This window comes from Aquarana catesbeiana, linkage group LG03 (genome assembly GCF_042186555.1).
Source record: "Aquarana catesbeiana isolate 2022-GZ linkage group LG03, ASM4218655v1, whole genome shotgun sequence".
Classification (NCBI taxonomy): domain Eukaryota; kingdom Metazoa; phylum Chordata; class Amphibia; order Anura; family Ranidae; genus Aquarana; species Aquarana catesbeiana.
This window is the reverse complement of record NC_133326.1, coordinates 632,508,438-632,526,650: the sequence shown is the minus strand read 5'-3', so window position 1 is coordinate 632,526,650 and position 18,213 is coordinate 632,508,438. Positions and strand designations below refer to the sequence as shown.

Below are 18,213 nucleotides of genomic sequence, written 5' to 3'. Positions count from 1 at the left end.
GGCCCTTTCACATGTTCTGCAGTGAGCTCCCTTCCTACGGTATTGGGGTCCCCCAGGGTGGCAGAAAACAAGATGTCACCAGCATACCAAGAAAATATAAGGGTCCAAAGTAGTGGGAGAACTATCAGGGTTGCAAAGGTTGTCTTGCCTCCGGGCCCTGGTGTTCTGCCACTGTGGGGTTCTCCAGCCTCCTCTTGCTGTCCTGCCCCTGCTATTGACTGCTCTGGTCTGGCATCTCTTGGAATTTACAGGCTGGTTCTCTTGTCCTAAGGATGGGAGAAATCAGTCTGTTTTTTCAGTAACTGAGAGTCCTGGTGGAGTCCTTCCTGCAACTCGCTCTTCTCCCTGCCAATGAGGATGCAGGGGAAGGAGCAGATCGGGCGGCCGTGGTTGTGTGAGCGCTCGCATTATGCAGTGTCAGCAAGCAGAGGGAGGGGGAGGAATCACCCGCAGGAGCTGACTGAGGACTCTCTCCCTCTTGGACATTGATTTTTTGTAAAAAAAAAATTTTTTTAGTGGGGGGGGGGGGGGGGGGGGGGGGGACATGGTGGGCACAGCATAATGTTGGGGCCTCTGGCCCCCCCTAGGGATGCCATTGATTAAATGGAATATATCATTCTTTTAGTGAACTTTAGGTAAACTTTAAAGCTGAACTATAGTCAGCTCTAAAAATTCACATTATTTCTCATTTTGTCTAGGGGTAAGAAATAAGCAGCAAGGCTAACTTTATTTATTGCTCCAACAGGGCATCCTTCCCACTGTATAACCAGTCCAACAAAGCCATTTATCTTTGCCGTTGGACTAGTGACATGCTTTTTGATGTCACTCACTGTACCATATTTATGGTGGAGAATTGTTGTCACCCTAGGCTAATCATTCCTAATTTGGACTACAGAAAATGTCACCCTCTCCTCATTTCTATAACATAGGTGGGAAGGTGTTCTATAGTCCAGAGAGGTAACCTCACTGAAGCCTCTGTGATGTTGGCTCAGTACAGTAAGTTAAAAACTCACTAGATTTCTGGTAGCATCAACAGTATGTTTTGCACTTAGAGAACTTTTACAAGCTTTTACAAAACACTTTCATTGGTATGTTTAACAGACCAAGAGGGAGAAAATATAAGAAAATATTGATAGGGTTTACACACACTTTAAAGAAGAATTCCAGGTATGACAATTTTTACATAGTTACATTGGTCCAGCTTGGACCAACATAAGTGCCATACATGTGGGATCCCCGTGAAAGCTGGAAATCACTGTAATAGGCACCACAACTACAGTGATCTCCACTAGCTTCCGGGTCCTGTGCCGAGTGGCTGCCCAGATGCATTGCGAACACAAGAGGTCCCTCACTTGACATGGGCACCATTCAGGGAACCCTTTTTCTCAATGAATGCAAAGTGTTCTCTGATTGGACAAGATGAAAAGGTGAAGCGGTGACGTCACAATCTTCACCTCGTACAATTAGAGAACACTTTGCATTCATTGAGAAAATGGAAAGTGTTGTCTGAATGGTGCCTGTGTGAAGCGAGGGACCTCCTGTGTTCAGTAAGCACCAGTGCAACCGCTCGGCATTGGGCCCGGAAGCTAGCAGCAATCACTGGAGTAGCAGTGGCTATTAAAGTGATTTCCAGCTTCCAGAGGAATCCCACAGGTATGACAAATTCATACTTACATTGGTTCAAGCTGGACCAATGTAACTACCCTGTTTCCCCGAAAATAAGACATAGCATGATTGTCGGTGATGGCTGCAATATAAGCCCTACCCCCAAATAAGCCCTAGTTAAAGTCCTTGTAGGTCTTATTTTCAGGGTAGGGCTTATTTTCAGGGAAACAGGGTAGGGCTTATTTCGGGGGTAGGGCTTATATTGCAGCCATCACCGACAATCACACTAGGTCTTATTTTCGGGGAAACAGTACCTGGAATTCAGCTTCAAACTTAATCAGCTTAATGTACTAAATACCATCTTATCAATATGTTACTGTAATATCATATCAGCCTGTATTAATGTGTTAAAAGCAATGTTTCTAAGTAAATAAATAAAAAGTACTTCTGCGCTACTAATAATGAATAACTGTGTAAATAATTAAGGTTGCTGCTAGACACCAACTGTTATTAGCAAGGAAAGTGGAAAAACATATATAAAAAGATGAAGCGCTACCTTGTATAACACATGTACCGGTATATTGATTCCCTATCAATATGAACAATAAGTGCAGAACAGTGACCCCTAATGGGAGTGGTAAATATGACACTAATAACTTTACAAAACAAAGTACACAACATTGGCCCCTAATAGGAGTAATAAATATAACACTTAAATCTTCAAATAAACAAAACACAGTCCATATGATAAGTGCAGTCTTCTTATGACCTGGTGCAATCCGCAAGGTATCCAACCATGAATAGATGGCAAGTAAGTGACAAAACACCAAGTGGACCCTCCACCAGTCACACTATGCGCTCACCTCCCAGAGTGGCCCCCAATTAGGTCTAGTAGCACCTTCCCCTCTTGGGGTCACAATCTGAGATGCCTTTTTAAGCTCCCATCAATGGGCTCCTGCAAGTGTGGTCTCTCATAGGTGATGGCAACATATGGGTAAAGAAGAAACTAACATTTCTCAATTTAAAAATACCGGACTGGTGACCCCACAATAGGAATAAAACTTTTTCACAGAAGAGAGTTTAACAAGACTCGTGGCCACTCATTAAAATTAGAAGAAAGAGGTTTAACCTTAAACTACGTAGAGGGTTCTTTACTGTAAGAGCGGCAAGGATGTGGAATTCCCTTCCACAGGCGGTGGTCTCAGCGGGGAGCATTGATAGCTTCAAGAAACTATTAGAAAAGCACCTGAATGACCACAACATACAGGGATATGTAATGTAATACTGACACATAATCACACACATAGGTTGGACTTGATGGACTTGTGTCTTTTTTCAACCCCACCTACTATGTAACTATGTAACATAGTGTAGAACTGTAAACATAGTTTAATGAAAAAATACAACCGTTCCTACTCACATTTAAAATGCACTAGCCCTGGTGCATACAGGTGATGAACTTAGGCATATACAGATCAGTCCCTGGGGTCACAGAATCATCCGCAAGTCCTCAGCCCTGCTGCCCTCCTGGGTGATCGTATGCTTCCTACCCTGTTTCCCTGGAAATAAGACCTAGCGTGATTGTCGGTGATGGCTGCAATATAAGCCCTACCCCCCAAATAAGCCCTAGTTAAAGTCCTTGTAGGTCTTTTTTTCAGGGAAACAGGGTAGGGCTTATTTGGGGGGTAGGGCTTATATTGCAGTCATCACCGACAATCACGCTAGGTCTTATTTTTGGGGAAACAGGGTAGGACAATGCAATAACGTCACAAGCCCCGCCCCTCAGGGTTGGATAACTTGCGGATTACACCAGGTCATTATTTGAAGATGTAAGCGTTATATTTATTACTCCTATTAGGAGCCACTGTTGTGCACTTTGGGGCTTATTTACTAAAGGCAAATCCACTTTGCACTGCAAGTGCACTTGAAAGTGACCATGGAAGTAAAGACGCTGTAGATCCGAGGGAAACATGCAAGGAAAATAAAAAAACAGCATTTTAGCTTGCACATGATTGGATGATAAAATCAGCAGATCTCATTTCAGATCTACCCATTAGATTTAGAGCAACTGCACTTCCAAGTGCACTTGCAAGTGGATTTGCCTTTCGTAAATAAGCCCCTTTGCTTTGTAAAGTTATTAGTGTCGTATTTACCAATCCCACTAGGGGTCACTGTTGTGCACCTTTAGTTCATATTGCTAGGTAATCAATATATATGTGTGTGATACAAGGTAGCGTTTCATCTTTTTATATATATTTTTTCATGTTTCTAAGTATAATTTGTAATTGTGTATGCACATGGGGCCAGCCACATTTGCTTGGTACACTGGTATACATAGTCATGCTTTGATTTCTCTTCTGAAGTGCTAAACAATTGTTGTGAATATGAATTGATCCCTTGGGAACAATGTACAAACTGTGTTGCTAATAATCTCAACAGTTGTCAATTAGGCAGAATCATTGTGTTGGGCATACATACAATAAAGATATGTTGGAACAATGTCTAATTGAGAAGGTTGTGAGATGCACAACTGCTGAGTTATCCTAGCCAACAATAAAATTGTTAATAGTCTCCAACAAAACAAGGCGCTAATTGGGAGATATAATCATAGAGAGATCATATAGAAACTATATACACTATTCTATATACCATTGATGGCGAACCTTGGCACCCCAGATGTTTTGGAACTTAATTTCCCATGATGCTCATGCACTCTGCATTGTAGTTGAGCATCATGGGAAGTGTAGTTCCAAAACATCTGGGGTGCCAAGGTTCGCCATCACTGCGATATACTATATATATACTATAACGATATATATGCTGTATATACAGCTCACAAAATGACACTGTACAGGAAATTATAAGTAGGGTAAGAAGGATGGAAGGGAAAAGGAAGGCGTAGGTAAGGTTGTGAATGGTCCGAGAAACATTCATACAATGTAAAAAATAAAAAATGATGAAAAAAACTGAGACATATATCTATACAGGTAGGTCAGAGGGAGAGTGGTAGACTAGAGTTGGTTTTCTGGAAAAGTGGATCTAAACATTCCATTGGATTCATTTTTCTTGTCTACGTTGGTAAAGGAGGTTGCGGAAGTGGACTTCCAAAAAAAAAGAGGAAGTTGTCTGGCTATGCAAATAAAATGCAATAATAAAAATAAAATGCAAATAAAATTTCATCTTTTTTAATGTGATTGGTCTAGGAAAAAAGGATAATACAGCAATATCAGGGAGGAAGCTAAAGTCTCCATAAATATCACTGTATATGGAGAATATATTGGTCCAGAATATCCAGATGTGGTGGGGGAAGGGGCAATCCCACTGTGTAACCCATTCTCTCGCATCAGCATCTCCAGCATATTTTACATGTCTCTGGGAAGATGTGGTGTTGTGGGATCGGCTCTCTGTAAAAGAATTTAGATTTTTTTTCCCATAAGTGTAACAGGATATTGAGTCTCTATGCATGAAAATGGAAGCTTTTTGCCCCTCCTCATCAGAACTCTGAATGTATTCAACCGAGATTTCGGTGACACTATCTGGTATAGAGTATAAGTGGCTCATCCTTCCTTGCCTGTACCATCCCATATATATATACATTTAATACAATACAAATACGTAAGAGCAAGGATGTAGAAATGTAAACATAGCAATGATAGTTCAAAATAGCTATTCATTAAAAATACACTATGAAGCTGATTTACTAAAGGCAAATAGACTATGCATTTTGCAAAGTGCAGTTGCTCCAGAGCTTAGTAAATGAAATAAAGCTTCACTTTGCAAAGAGTATCCAATCACATGCAAGGGGAAAAACAAAAAAACAAAAAACAGCATTTTGCTTGCACATGATTGGATAATGGAAATCAATACTAAGCTCCGGAGCAACTGCACTTGCAAAGTGCACAGTCTTTTTGCCTTTAGTAAATCTACCCCTGTGATTTTTATTAAAAATATAACTGTCACTGGACTAAACACAAAGGCCTGAAAAGACAGACATGGGTACTGGCCTCAAAACCACAGGGAGTCTCGTCACTTCCCTTAGCAACCCTTTTTTTTTTTTTTCTACATTTTTGCTGGTTGATTTACCCACCAGTTTGCAAGCATTGGCAGACAATATCAAACTAAACAATGGATGAAAATTCAGAAAATTTAGAATTTTGAAAATATTGAGCTTTTATGTACTTTATTTCACTCCGCTGAATTTGTTTCTGCACTATAAATTGCTTATGGTAAATTAAATTTTTAGACTATACAGTGGAACCTTGGATTACGAGCATAATCCGTTCCAGGAGAATGCTTGTAATCCAAAGCACTTGCATATCAAAGCGAGTTTCCCCATAGAAGTCAATGGAAACGAAGATAACACGTTCCGCATTGACTTCTATTGCATGCAATGGCGCATGTGGCCAGAGGTGGGGGGGCGCAGAGGAGCCTCGGAAATACTCGTGGACAGCTTGGCTGAACTCGGAACCCCTTGGAAAGGCTCGGAAACACTTGGGAACTGAGTATTTCGAGTGTTTCCGAGTGATTGCGAATATTTCGGAATGGCTCCGAACCGTTCTGAGTGTCACCGGCGCCCCCGCACCTCTGGCCAAATGCGGTACTGCACACCCCGTTAGCTTGAATTCTGCTCGTTTTGCGAGACAACACTCGCAAACCGAGTCAGGATTTAAAAAAAAAAGTTGCCCATCTTTCAAAACGCTCGTTAACCGGTTCCTGACCGCCTCCTGTAGATATACGTCGGCAGAATGGCACGGCTGCGCAAAGTAACGTACCCGTACGGAGAGGACGAACGGGGAGATGCCGTTGTAAACAGCATCTCCCCGTTCTGCCTAGTGACAAGTGTCACTGGATCTCTGCTCCCTGTCATCGGAGAAGAGATCAGTGACGTCACACACCAGCCCATCCCCCTGACAGTTAGAAATCACTGCCCTAGGACACACTTAACCCATCACCGCCCCCTAGTGGTTAACCCCTTCACTGCCAGTGTCATTTATACAGGAATCAATGCATTTTTTATAGCACTGATTGCTGTATAAATGGCAATGGTCCCAAAAATGTGTCAAAAATGTCCGACATGTCCGCCATAACGTCGCAGTCACAATAAAAAACGGTGATCGCCGCCATTACTAGTAAAAAAAAATTATTAATAAAAATGCCATAAAACTATCCCCTATTTTGTAAACGCTATAACTTTTGCGCAAACAAATCAATAAACACTTATTGCAATTTTTTTTACCAAAAATATGTAGAAGAATACGGATCGGCCTAAACTGAGGAAAAAAAATGTTTTTTTATATATTTTTTGGGGATAATTATTATAGCAAAATGTAAAAAATAATGCGTTTTTTTCAAAATGGTCGCTCTTATTTTGTTTAAGGCGCAAAAAAAAAAAAATACCAGTGATGATCAAATACAACCAAAAGAAAGCTCTATTTGTGGGGGAAAAAAAAGGACGTCAATTTTGTTTCGGAGCCACGTCGCACGACTGCGCAGTTGTCAGTTAAAGCGACGCAGTGCCGAATCGCAAAAAGTGCTCTGGTCAGGAAGGGGGTAAATCCTTCCGGGGCTGAAGTGGTTAACTGCATTACTCGTTAACCAAGGTTCCAGTGTACTTTGGAAGCACAAAGTAGCATAGTGACAGTGACACGCACCTACAGCATGTTGTACGTATTCATTTAAAGGCATAGATAAGACAAAGTCTTTGCAATATAGCATACCAAGAAGAAATGTTCTACATAGACAATTGGCAAGTTATGAAATGACTGAAGACCAATGTTACTTTTGATGTCACATTTCATAGACTTTTGACTAAATGCCATTTTAGTTTTAGTGGTATTTTAGTCGTCTGAATTGTTTTAGTCGTATTTTAGTCGACTAAAATAGTGTTCATTTATTTGTTAAATGGCACGGCATCCTGTGTACATGTTTAATGTACACAGGATGCCGTCTAATCACATAAGAGTTTAAAATCAAGCAGAAAAAAATCTATTTATTTTCTTGTGTCAACCACTTCACATTAGAGATCTGAAAGTGTTAGGATACACAGTTGTCACTCCATATTCATTGATGGTAGAATATAAACCTTAATAGTTAATATTTTTAGACTGCATTTGAAAAAAAAAAAGTTTACCTGGGCTACTGGTACTTTGTGTGAAGAAAACAAAATAGTTATCAGATGGTTTGTTGCAACTTGGGATTACAGGGTAGATATGGATGTATTTTTTCTATTATTTAGCTCAGTTACACACAGTACATTTTCTCCATCAAACAGAGGGGAGAAGCAGATTTAACAATCTTTACATTAAAGGTCTGAAAGTGTTGGAAGGTATAAGGTAGAGTTATCACTCAATGCACATTGATGGTAGAATTTGAACCTTATGCCGCGTACACACGATCAAATTTCTCGTCGGAAAAAGATATGACGGCTTTTCCAACGGGATTCCGCTCAAGCTTGCCTTGCATACACACGGTCACGCAAAAGTTCGCTGAAACTACGACCGCCAAGAACGCGGTGACGTACAACACTACGACTTGCCACAGACGATTGCATTTTCAGATAGGAACTTTTCCTGACTGAAAAATTGAGAGCATGCGCTCAGTCTTTTGCTTGCTGGAATTCCGCCAGAAAAAGATCGATGGAGCATACACACGGTCGCATTTTCCAACGAAAAACTCTCATCGGTCTTTTGCGGGCCGAAATTCCGATCGTGTGTACGCGGCATTAGTTGTTCTGGAACACTTATGGTGTATCTATCACCTTTGCATTGAATTTCATTATGTTATGTATAAATATCTTTGTGCTGACGTCTTGAGGTTGATTTACTAAAACTGGAGAGTGCAAAATCTGGTGGAGCAGGGCATGGTAGCCAATCAGCTTCTAACTTCAGCTTGTTCAATTAAAGTGATATTAAAATCTTTGTTATTTTTAAACAAAAAAAACCCAACATGTTGCATTTGCCTATTCTGTGCAGTAGTTTTGCACGGAGCAGGCCAGATCCTCCTCTTCTGGGGTCCCTCACCAGTGCTCCCAGCTCTTCCTTCCAGCCGAGTGCCCCCACAGCAAGCAGCTTGCTATGAGGGCACCCGAGTTGGGCCACTGCTCTGTGTGTCCATTCAGACACAGAGTCATGGCCTGGCCCTGCCCCCTCTCTCCCCTCATTGGCTAACTGAATTTGATTGACAGCAGTGGGAGCCAATGGTGCCCGCTGTGTGTCTCAGCCAATCAGGAGGGAGAGTCCCGGACAGCCAAGTCTTTAAAGCGGAGTTCCGCTTAAAAAAAAATTAAAAATCAGCAGCTACAAATACTGCAGCTGCTGACTTTTAATAATCAGACACTTACCTGTCCCAGGGTCCAGCTATGCGGGGGAACAAAGCCCCGCTCGTCTCCCCCTCCTCTCTGTGGTGCCGGCATTGTCATGTGGGTGACCGGCTGTGGCTTCACAGCTGGGCATGCACTGAGCATGCGCGAGCCACGTGGAACGCTGTGACTGGCCAGGCAATCATCTGGGACTTGTGATGTTTCCCAGATGATTGCCAAGAGGGAGGGGGGGGGATAGGTGATCTTCCTTCTGGCGCCGTGGTGCCCCAAGAGGAAGTGGGAGCTGGAACCCTCTAAAAAGAGGGTTTCCGCCCCCCCCCCAAAAAAATGTCAGGGGGTCACCTTCCCTTAAAGCAGAAGTTCCATTTTTGGGTGGAACTCCGCTTTAATGCAACATCCTTGGATAGAGATGGGGCTCGGGTAAGTATTAGGGGGGCTGCTGCACACAGAAGGTTTTTTTATCTTAATGCATAGAACCCATTAAGATAAACAACCATCTGCCTTTACAACAACTTTAAGCTTTCATAATATAAACTGGAAGCTGATTGGTTTCTATGGGGAGCTGCATCAGATTTTGCACTCTTCAGTTTTAGTAAATCAACCCCCAAGTGTAAATTTAGTGTAGCTACAACTGTATTTCTAAATGGTATATTCCAGTTTACCTGTATGTTGAAACTAGTTGGTTTAGTCCTCAGATAGATCCTTCCCTACTTCCTCGTGTTCCCTCAGTTATTTACTATCCCTCATAGAGGCACAAGGTGAAGAAGATTATTATCTGTTTACACATTGATTTGACCAGTGAACTGTTCACTATGAACATCCCATATACTATATTTTAACAAGTAAAACTTAAGGCGTCCATAGATGGCTCAAATCTTGGCCCGTTCAGCAAGGACAGGCCCAAGATTCAAACCATGTGTGGGCAGGCTGATTGCACCCAAGTTGATCGATTGATCAACTTGGGTACAACAAGCCTCTCAGATTTTTCATGTGATTATTGCCAGCGGCTATAGCTGCTAGCAATAATCACTGTATGTTCTCCTGGCCAAAATGGCTCCTTTTGCCCCTCCCACCGGGAAAACACAATAGCTCCACGGGAGGGATTCCCCCATTAGCACTGACTGTGTTGATGGGGGCAATCAAGACACTGTCGGCACATCTAAGACCTGCTCCATTTCACATTGCTGTTGAAACACCATGCTGCACTCACCCACAAAGTTAATAAAACAAATTCAGACAAAAGGTCTTTACAATAGAAGAACTTTAATACTCACCTCTTGAACGGCCCATGTATTCTACCACCCCTCCATTTCAGCACTGCAGCCTCTATCAGACACTTCCAGGACTGTAGGACCCACTCAAACGAGTCTCTCCTAGACTCAAACAGAATTGCAACCCCCCTTCGGTGTTGGCCAAGTCGAAAATAACCAAATCAACACTTTAGAGGAGTTTAAAACCATTTTGCAGAGTAATAGCTATTTATGATACTGTTACGTTATTTAAAAATATACAAAATCTACCTTAAAGTGCACCTGTGTCCAGACTATGAACATGAAAGCATTTGGATGTGAACTTCAAGTAGATGTAAAATACGCATATTAACGCAGCTCTGTAATAATTATTATATCTTTAAATGTATTTTCATTTAATGCAAGCAATGGAAGTATATGACTAGACTTGGTATGGGCTTCTTGCATTTCCTGTACAGTACAGCTCAGGGAGGGGGAGGGAGAAGCAGCACAAGGAGCTAACCAATAGTGATGCAGTGCTCACATACTAACAAAGGACAAGCTCCTCAGTCTGCTGCTTCTCCTTTCACTGCCCAGTCACAGTGAAGAAAAGAACAATCAGGTCTTCTGTCTGACAAATAGGTCTGTGCTGTGTGACAGAGCTGTGTACCGTATATACTCGAGTATAAGTCGACCCGAATTTAAGCCGAGGCACTTAATTTTACCACAAAAAAATGGAAAAACTTATTGACTTGAGTATAAGCCTAGGGTGATAAATGCAGCAGCTACTGTAAGTGGAAAAGAGGGTCAACAATGCCCATCTTCACTTTGCCCATCTGCATGCCTCACTGTGCCCATCTGCAGCCTCACTGTGCCATCTCACTGTGTCCATCTGCAGCCTCACTGTGCCATCTCACTGTGTCCATCTGCAGCCTCACTGTGTCCATCTGCAGCCTCACTGTGCCATCTCACTGTGTACATCTGCAGCCTCACTGTGTCCATCTGCAGCCTCACTGTGTACATCTGCAGCCTCATTGTGCTATCTCACTGTGTACATCTGCAGCCTCATGTACCTGATCTCCTGGCGCTGTGACATACAGTCTAGTCGGCAGCCGTCCAGTGTAACAAAGCCCTGCCTCCTCCTCGTCCGTGACGGAACACTGATTCAGTTTCCTAGCCGTGAGTCAGTGTTCCGCCTATCACGGATGAGGACGAAGAGAAGGCGGGGCTTTGTAACACTGGACGGCCACCAACTAGACTGCATGTCACAGCGCCGAGAGATCAGGCGCATGAGGCTGCAGATGGGCACAGTGACTCGAGTATAAGCCGAGGGGGCCTTTTCAGCACAAAAAAATGTGCTGATAAACTCGGCTTATACTCGAGTATATAATAGGCTCTAATAGGCTCTAATAGGCTTCAAATAGGATGGGCTAGGGTTGCATAGAATGCACGCCCACCCAGGTGTGCTATAACATGGAATGAATATTGGCTGTTGAAACACTGATCCGCAATCCAATTGGCCGCCGAGAAGGAGAGAAGAAACGGAAGCCGCCGCCGTGATGACCCATGGAGAGCAGGACGAGATGCTGTCGCCGAGCAGGGGAAGCCACTGGTGATGGGGTAAGTGCTACTTACCTTCTGACTGACGGGGGGGGGGGGGGTTGGCATACTGTTTGCCGCCACTGCCAAAAATGAACTAGAGACACACAGGAAATGCAGCAAAATCATGGTACAAATCGCATTACCGTGATTTTGCTACAGAGTTTTTTTTTGCCAACTTGTTGTTGGGTCGGTTAAAAAAAAAAACGCAAAACAAAAATTGCGGCAAGGCAAAATCACAGCAAAAACACACTACATGCTACATGCAAGTCTATTGAACCCACAATGCACCGTTTTGCTTTTAACCACTCAACCACTGGAAGATTTACTCCTCTTCATGACCAGGCAATTTTTTGTGATACAGCACTGCACTACTTTAACTGACAATTGCGCGTACACTGTACCTGTGACGGGAGGGCCCGTGGAACTCAGAATACATCTTATATCTAAGTCACCCTGTGCTATCCTGGCACAGGGTGAGTGAGAAAATATATCTTGGACTACTTAAAATGGGACAGTAATATTTGTCCACAATATCTCCTAGGATGTATGTAGAGACTATTATTGGTTTGGTTGATTCTGAACTCAACCTGTTAATTGAATGAGCTGATCACATTGTCCTCTATACAATGTAGGAGACGGGAAGACTCCTATTGGAGCTGCTGCTATTGTGAGAAGGTGTCCTGTGATAATTAACTCAGTCTGGGCAAAAGGTCATGTCTCAATCACCTAGGCTGTATAAAGGATTAGTTAATTAGCTCATGTTAATTAGGTTAATTAGGTTACGTTTGTATTGTTAGAGTAATATTTTCTCCTGTATATAAGACTGTATTCTGGTTCTGAATAAAGTGAGTTCATGGTAGCAACAAGCAAGTGTCGCCTTGTTTTGTGCTCAGAGAGGTTGGAATATATGATATCTGTATACAGACTGGGAGGAAGTGGTATATGACGGAAGCACTCAAGCAAAGTGTGGGACGTTCCGTGACATTGGTGGCAGCGGTGGGATAGCTTCCTGCAGTCTGGGACATCCAAACTTCCATCTGGATCCAAGGTCCAGATAGCAGGAGAGGAGAGGTACAGATACCAGCCGCCATGGATGAGGAATTCAGAAGGAGGTTGCGAGAGATGCAGATACAGCACAGAGGACCAGTATCGGAGCAGGTCCTGCTGGGATGGTGTGATTCTATTCGCTGCAAACTCTGGAAGGAAGCGCTAGCCTGTGAGCAGCGACACCAGGGAAAAGTTCTCCCCTCCATCGAGGAAAGGTACTGGTCCGTACTGCGGGTGCAGTTTTTGGGAGAAAAACCACACAAGAAGCAGACAGCTGAATTAAGCAGGCTGGTCTGGGCACAGATAAAGCTGGATGAGAGCTACAGAGCCCTCCGGTGGCATGTATCCCAAGCATGTCCCTGGATAGCGGATGACAGCCCAACGGAAGGCTTAAGCTACGGCGGCTTGGGACTGTTGTATGTGAAGCTGACAGGGGACCCTAACTTTGGGAGTGATTTGGAGTGGCGGATGGATGAAATCATGGATTTCAGAGAAGGGCTACTGAACAATTTAGAAGTGCACTGGGCACAGGAAGATTTGGAGTTTCTGGCCATTCAGGAATGGGAGCTAGAGATCGCCTGAAGACGGCTGCTAGACATTGCTCAGTGCCAGGGCTGGGCTCCCTTTGCCTGGGACTATCAGGAAATACCAGCTGACAACCCGGAAATCTTGGCTGAAGAGTCGGCAATGTGGCAGAGCAATAGTGTGCTTTGCCAACCTGCCCCCATAGCTAGGGATGCGGAGGTCTTATGGCGGATGCAGCAAGTGCTGACTGACCTTGATGATCCTGTTTCTGCATGGGATGATCTTGGATGGAGGAATGTGCCTGTCCAGCAGCATGCCAGAGAATCTGCAGCGGAAAATCTGGAGATTGCCATCCCCAAACCTGAAGTGCTGACAACAGGACAGAGCTCTGCTAACCTCTGCCCAGCACTGATAGCATCTTCTGGATTCCATGGACAGGAGATGGTGAACCTCCATCCCCAGACACCAGTTGCAGAGACAGGGGATTTGATAGACTTTTCTGCTGAGGGAGAACCATCGGGTGAGCCCCCAGCAGAAGAGTTGGGATTAGGGCCAAACTTCATTGCGCTCTGCTCAGCACTGATGGCATCTTCTGAGTTCCACGGACAGGAGATGGTCAACCTCTATCCACAGACACCAGTTATAGTGGTAGGGGATTTAATAGACTTTTCTGCTGAGGAAGAACAACCTGATGAGCCTCCGGCAGAAGAGCTGCTATTGGGGCCAAACTTCACTGTGCTCTGCCCAGCACCAACAGCAATATCTGTGGAGTTACAACAAACTTCTCCAGCTGAAGATCTGGCAACCGGACAGAGGGTCCAAGACCTCTGTCCCACACCTGTGGCAGTTTCGGAGGCCCAGGGTGAGAAGGTGGCAATCACTTCCCAGCAGCAGATACAGGGGGAGAAGGGAGAGGAGGTGTGTGTTGTCCCTCCCCAACAGTTGGTCAGGGTGGAGGAAGCGGCCTTCCCTCCCCAGCAAAGATCAGTGCACCTGGGAGACAGTACCATAGACATGTCGTCCAAGCAACCAGATGAGGGAATGGAAAAGGAAGCAGCCGGCTCACCTCCCCAATGGCAGCTAAACAGTTTGGGAGTGGAGGAAGCCAGCCTCCTGCCCCAAGGGTTAGCCGGAGCGGAGGATGCGGAGTCCCCAGCAGAAGTGCCTCCCAACAGGGCAGAGTGTTACCAACCTCTGCCCAGCAATAGCAACAACTACAGAGTTCCAGGGAGGCGGGGCAGTCGGCCTCCCTCCCCAACAGTTAGCCGAAACAGATGGTGTGGGGTTTCCAGCAGAAGGGCTGGCAACAGCGCCGAGGACTGCTGGACTCTGCCCTCAACTAACAGAGGATGGATTTCCTGTGAAGATGGATGGGACTTCAGTCTCCACCTGTATACCCCAGGGATGCTGGGCAGTGGGCCCAGATCCCCAACAGCATGACAGAGTGAGCCCAGACACCCTGTCTTCTCTCCAGCGGCAGAAAGGACTCCAGGGAGAAGAGCCAGTCCAGGCCTCTCCCCAGCGGCAGATATGTTCTCTGAGAGAGGCAGAGGTTGGCTGGGTGAGTAATGCTTTGTTTGGAACAATTTATTTGGGGTACTGTGTGGGTACAGGCAGTAGAGGACTGGAACTACTTACTAACTTCGGAGTCAACCCGTCTGGGGTCTCCTCCTGTGTTAGTCTTCTGCCGAAAGGGGAAAGATGTGACGGGAGGGCCCGTGGAACTCAGAATACATCTTATGTCTAAGTCACCCTGTGCCATCCTGGCACAGGGTGAGTGAGAAAATATATCTTGGACTACTTAAAATGGGACAGTAATATTTGTCCACAATATCTCCCAGGATGTATGTAGAGACTATTATTGGTTTGGTTGATTCTGAACTCAACCTGTTAATTGAATGAGCTGATCACATTGTCCTCTATACAATGTAGGAGACGGGACGACTCCTATTGGAGCTGCTGCTATTGTGAGAAGGTGTCCTGTGATAATTAACTCAGTCTGGGCAAAAGGTCATGTCTCAATCACCTTGGCTGTATAAAGGATTAGTTAATTAGCGCATGTTAATTAGGTTACGTTTGTATTGTTAGAGTAATATTTTCTCACTCACCCTGTGCCAGGATGGCACAGGGTGACTTAGACATAAGATGTATTCTGAGTTCCACGGGCCCTCCCGTCACAGTACCCAAATAAAATTTATGTAATTTTTTTCCCCACAAATAGAGCTTTCTTTTGGCGATATTTGATTTAAAAAGGTCCCTGACACTTTCCAAAAAAGCAGCAGCTGAAAAAAGCAAAGATGTGAATGTGTCCCATAGGAAACCATGTTAAATGGACTGTAGTGCGTTTCTGCAAAAGGCATTAAAAAATGCATAGGTGTGAACCACAATTTACAAGCATCTGCTGTTTGTTGCTATTGAAGGGCTGGCAGGCTGCCAAGATTCTGCAGTGGAAAATAAGAAAAGAGGGGCTGTGGTTTTAGTGTCTGTTGTGTACTTAAAAATAGAAGTGTGCCCAAAGCTTTTTTGGCTATAGTTCTCCTATGGATCACGGGAGTGCAGTTCGTTGTGCAATCCTGTGACCTGTTTTCAGCCTCAGGCCAAAGCCCGCCGTCGGCTGACATAACAGAGACGGTCCATGCTTTGGAAAGATTCTGACAATATGATCGGTATCTGCCCTGAAGCCTGGACTGGCAGCTGGCTCAGCCTCTCAGCTGTACCACTGGGAGACTGATCCTACTGATCCTGGCCCCTCCACAGACCAGCACTCCAGTGAGTGCAGAAGGGACAGACCAGAAAGCCAGTTGAAACTGACAGTCACCGTTCTCTGCCCAGAGAGTAGGGGAGAACTAAGCGATCAGCAGTCTTTGATCACTCAGTTTTCAGTGCCGAGTCGGCAGTGGGAATAAGGCAGGCCATAGATGATGCAATTTTCTTTCCTGCAACCACGGGTTGCAGACAAGAAAATTGCTTGATTCCCCCATCAACACTGTTAGTGTTGATGGGGAATCCCTCCCGTGGAACCATTGTGGTCCCTGCTAAACCAGTGGAGATTCAAACCATCTATGGCCGACTTTGATGTTTTTGTTTTTATTGACTAATAAGGACACCACACTTGACAAGGTGAGGACAGTGGGTGGAGCTTAGCACCAAAGTCAGGGAAGTGCAGGTAATGTCTATGGGTACTTTGGGCATCACTGCCTGCATACCTGTTTCTTTGTTCTACGCCGTTGTAACCAGACATTCCGGTGTCAGAACTCTGGTGTTGTCACATGATCCCAGGGCTAAGTTTGTGGATGACCCATGGTACCCCAGCGTTGGGATGCCTACTGTTTGGAGGGATCAAATGCCATATGACTCAGGAAATCGGGTCAGCGGGTTACCTAGCCTGTTTTGGGATACTGGCGGCAGGGTCCTTACCAGGCCTTTGGACATTGGGTACTTTGGGCATCACTGCCTGCATACCTGTTTCTTTGTTCAAATGTAGGAAAACTTTGTTCAAATGTAGTAAATCAGTTAGATTACAAAGTACTTACTGGTTTTGCCTGTCAAAGGACCTGTTCAAGAGAGAAGAAGTTAAGGTTACTATATCACATTAAAAATAACCCCTAGCATAGCCAGCATTCTACAAAAGCTTCATTCTCACAGGGCTGCCATCACAATCTCTCTGCAGGCCAGTGTAACCTGAGAAACTTTGTGAAGTCAGCTTTTATTAAGCAACAAACTTTTTTTTTAGGAAATTTAGAAACGGTACCTTGGATACCTTTCCTGTTAGGCTGGACTCTGTTGACTGGGTTAAACTCCCGCTGCTGATGGGTCTGAGACTTCAGTAGTTTCAGTGTTAGGTGGCCTAAATGGGTTGCCTGTCTGGCCTGAGATTCTGTTTCAGTCACCTCGGTTGGGTCCCTCTTACAGTATGTTGCGCCTAAGCCTGGTGGTCCAGACATACCCTTTACAACTAGTAGCTACGTTTGCCTTCACGACCGTGGTAGTGGTGAACTCCAGGGTAGTGGCAGAGTACCATTTGTTCCTTGCAATGGCCCAGATGCTATTGCCACAACTCCAGGTGTATTAGGGAACCCGGGTCGGGTAACCAGTGCCTTGGGGAAACCTAGATGGCCGTTGATGTGGAACAAGTCTGGAAACCAGGCAAGCTACGCTGTTGTAACCAGACATTCCGGTGTCAGAATTCTGGTGTTGTCACATGATCCCAGGGCTAAGTTTCTGGATGACCCATGGTACCCCAGTGTTGGGATGCCTACTGTTTGGAGGGATCAAATGCCATATGACTCAGGAAATTGGGTCAGCGGGTTACCTAGCCTGTTTTGGGATACTGGCGGTGGGGTCCTTACCAGGCCTTTGGACATTGGCAGTGGGGTGCCCAGTCGGCAGTGGTGGCGCTTTATGGAGCGTTCGGAGGCCACTCCTAAAGAGGGGGGGTACTGTTAGGATTGAGTTCACCTGCTGGTGGCACTGTGCTGTTCTTTGCTTGCTACAGCTCCAGTGTCCACCAGCAGATGTCTCCCAGGAGCCAACAGGCTGTAGTCTTAGTGACATTAGTGTTCAGCTGTCGGGGGGCTACTTAAGGCTGCTCCTCCCTTCCCCCAGCGCGTCATGATTCTGATTACTTGATCCATCCTGTATCCATCTGCCTTGCTCCTGCTCCCTGCCCTAGTACCCGGTCTTGTTTCTCCTATGCCTTGCATCCCTGTATTCCCTTGTCATTACATTGTATATGTTTTGTATTTAGTCAGAAGTTTAATTTCTTTTTTTTTTTAGTTTCTTTAGTTACTTTGTAAGTAGTTAGGTTTGTTCTTGTGCATTGGGGGTCTGGTTCTTGTTTGTTTTTTGGGGTTGTTTATGTTCACTGTTTGCTGGTGTGTATTTAGG

General features: G+C 44.7%; 1 protein-coding gene across 10 annotated transcripts in view; it reads right to left on the bottom strand.

The window, feature by feature from the left end:
* The window catches only part of ADGRE5 (adhesion G protein-coupled receptor E5), a 432,832-nt gene that overhangs the window by 176,575 nt on the left and 238,044 nt on the right, over positions 1-18,213 (bottom strand). For 9 of the 10 annotated variants that reach the window (XM_073622463.1, XM_073622473.1, XM_073622462.1 and 6 more), the window contains one exon: positions 16,860-16,880. The exons of the other annotated variant lie outside the window; for it this stretch is intronic. In XM_073622463.1, coding sequence (XP_073478564.1) covers positions 16,860-16,880 — 21 coding nt within the window. The remainder of the gene's footprint in view (positions 1-16,859; positions 16,881-18,213) is intronic. 10 annotated transcript variants of the gene reach the window in all.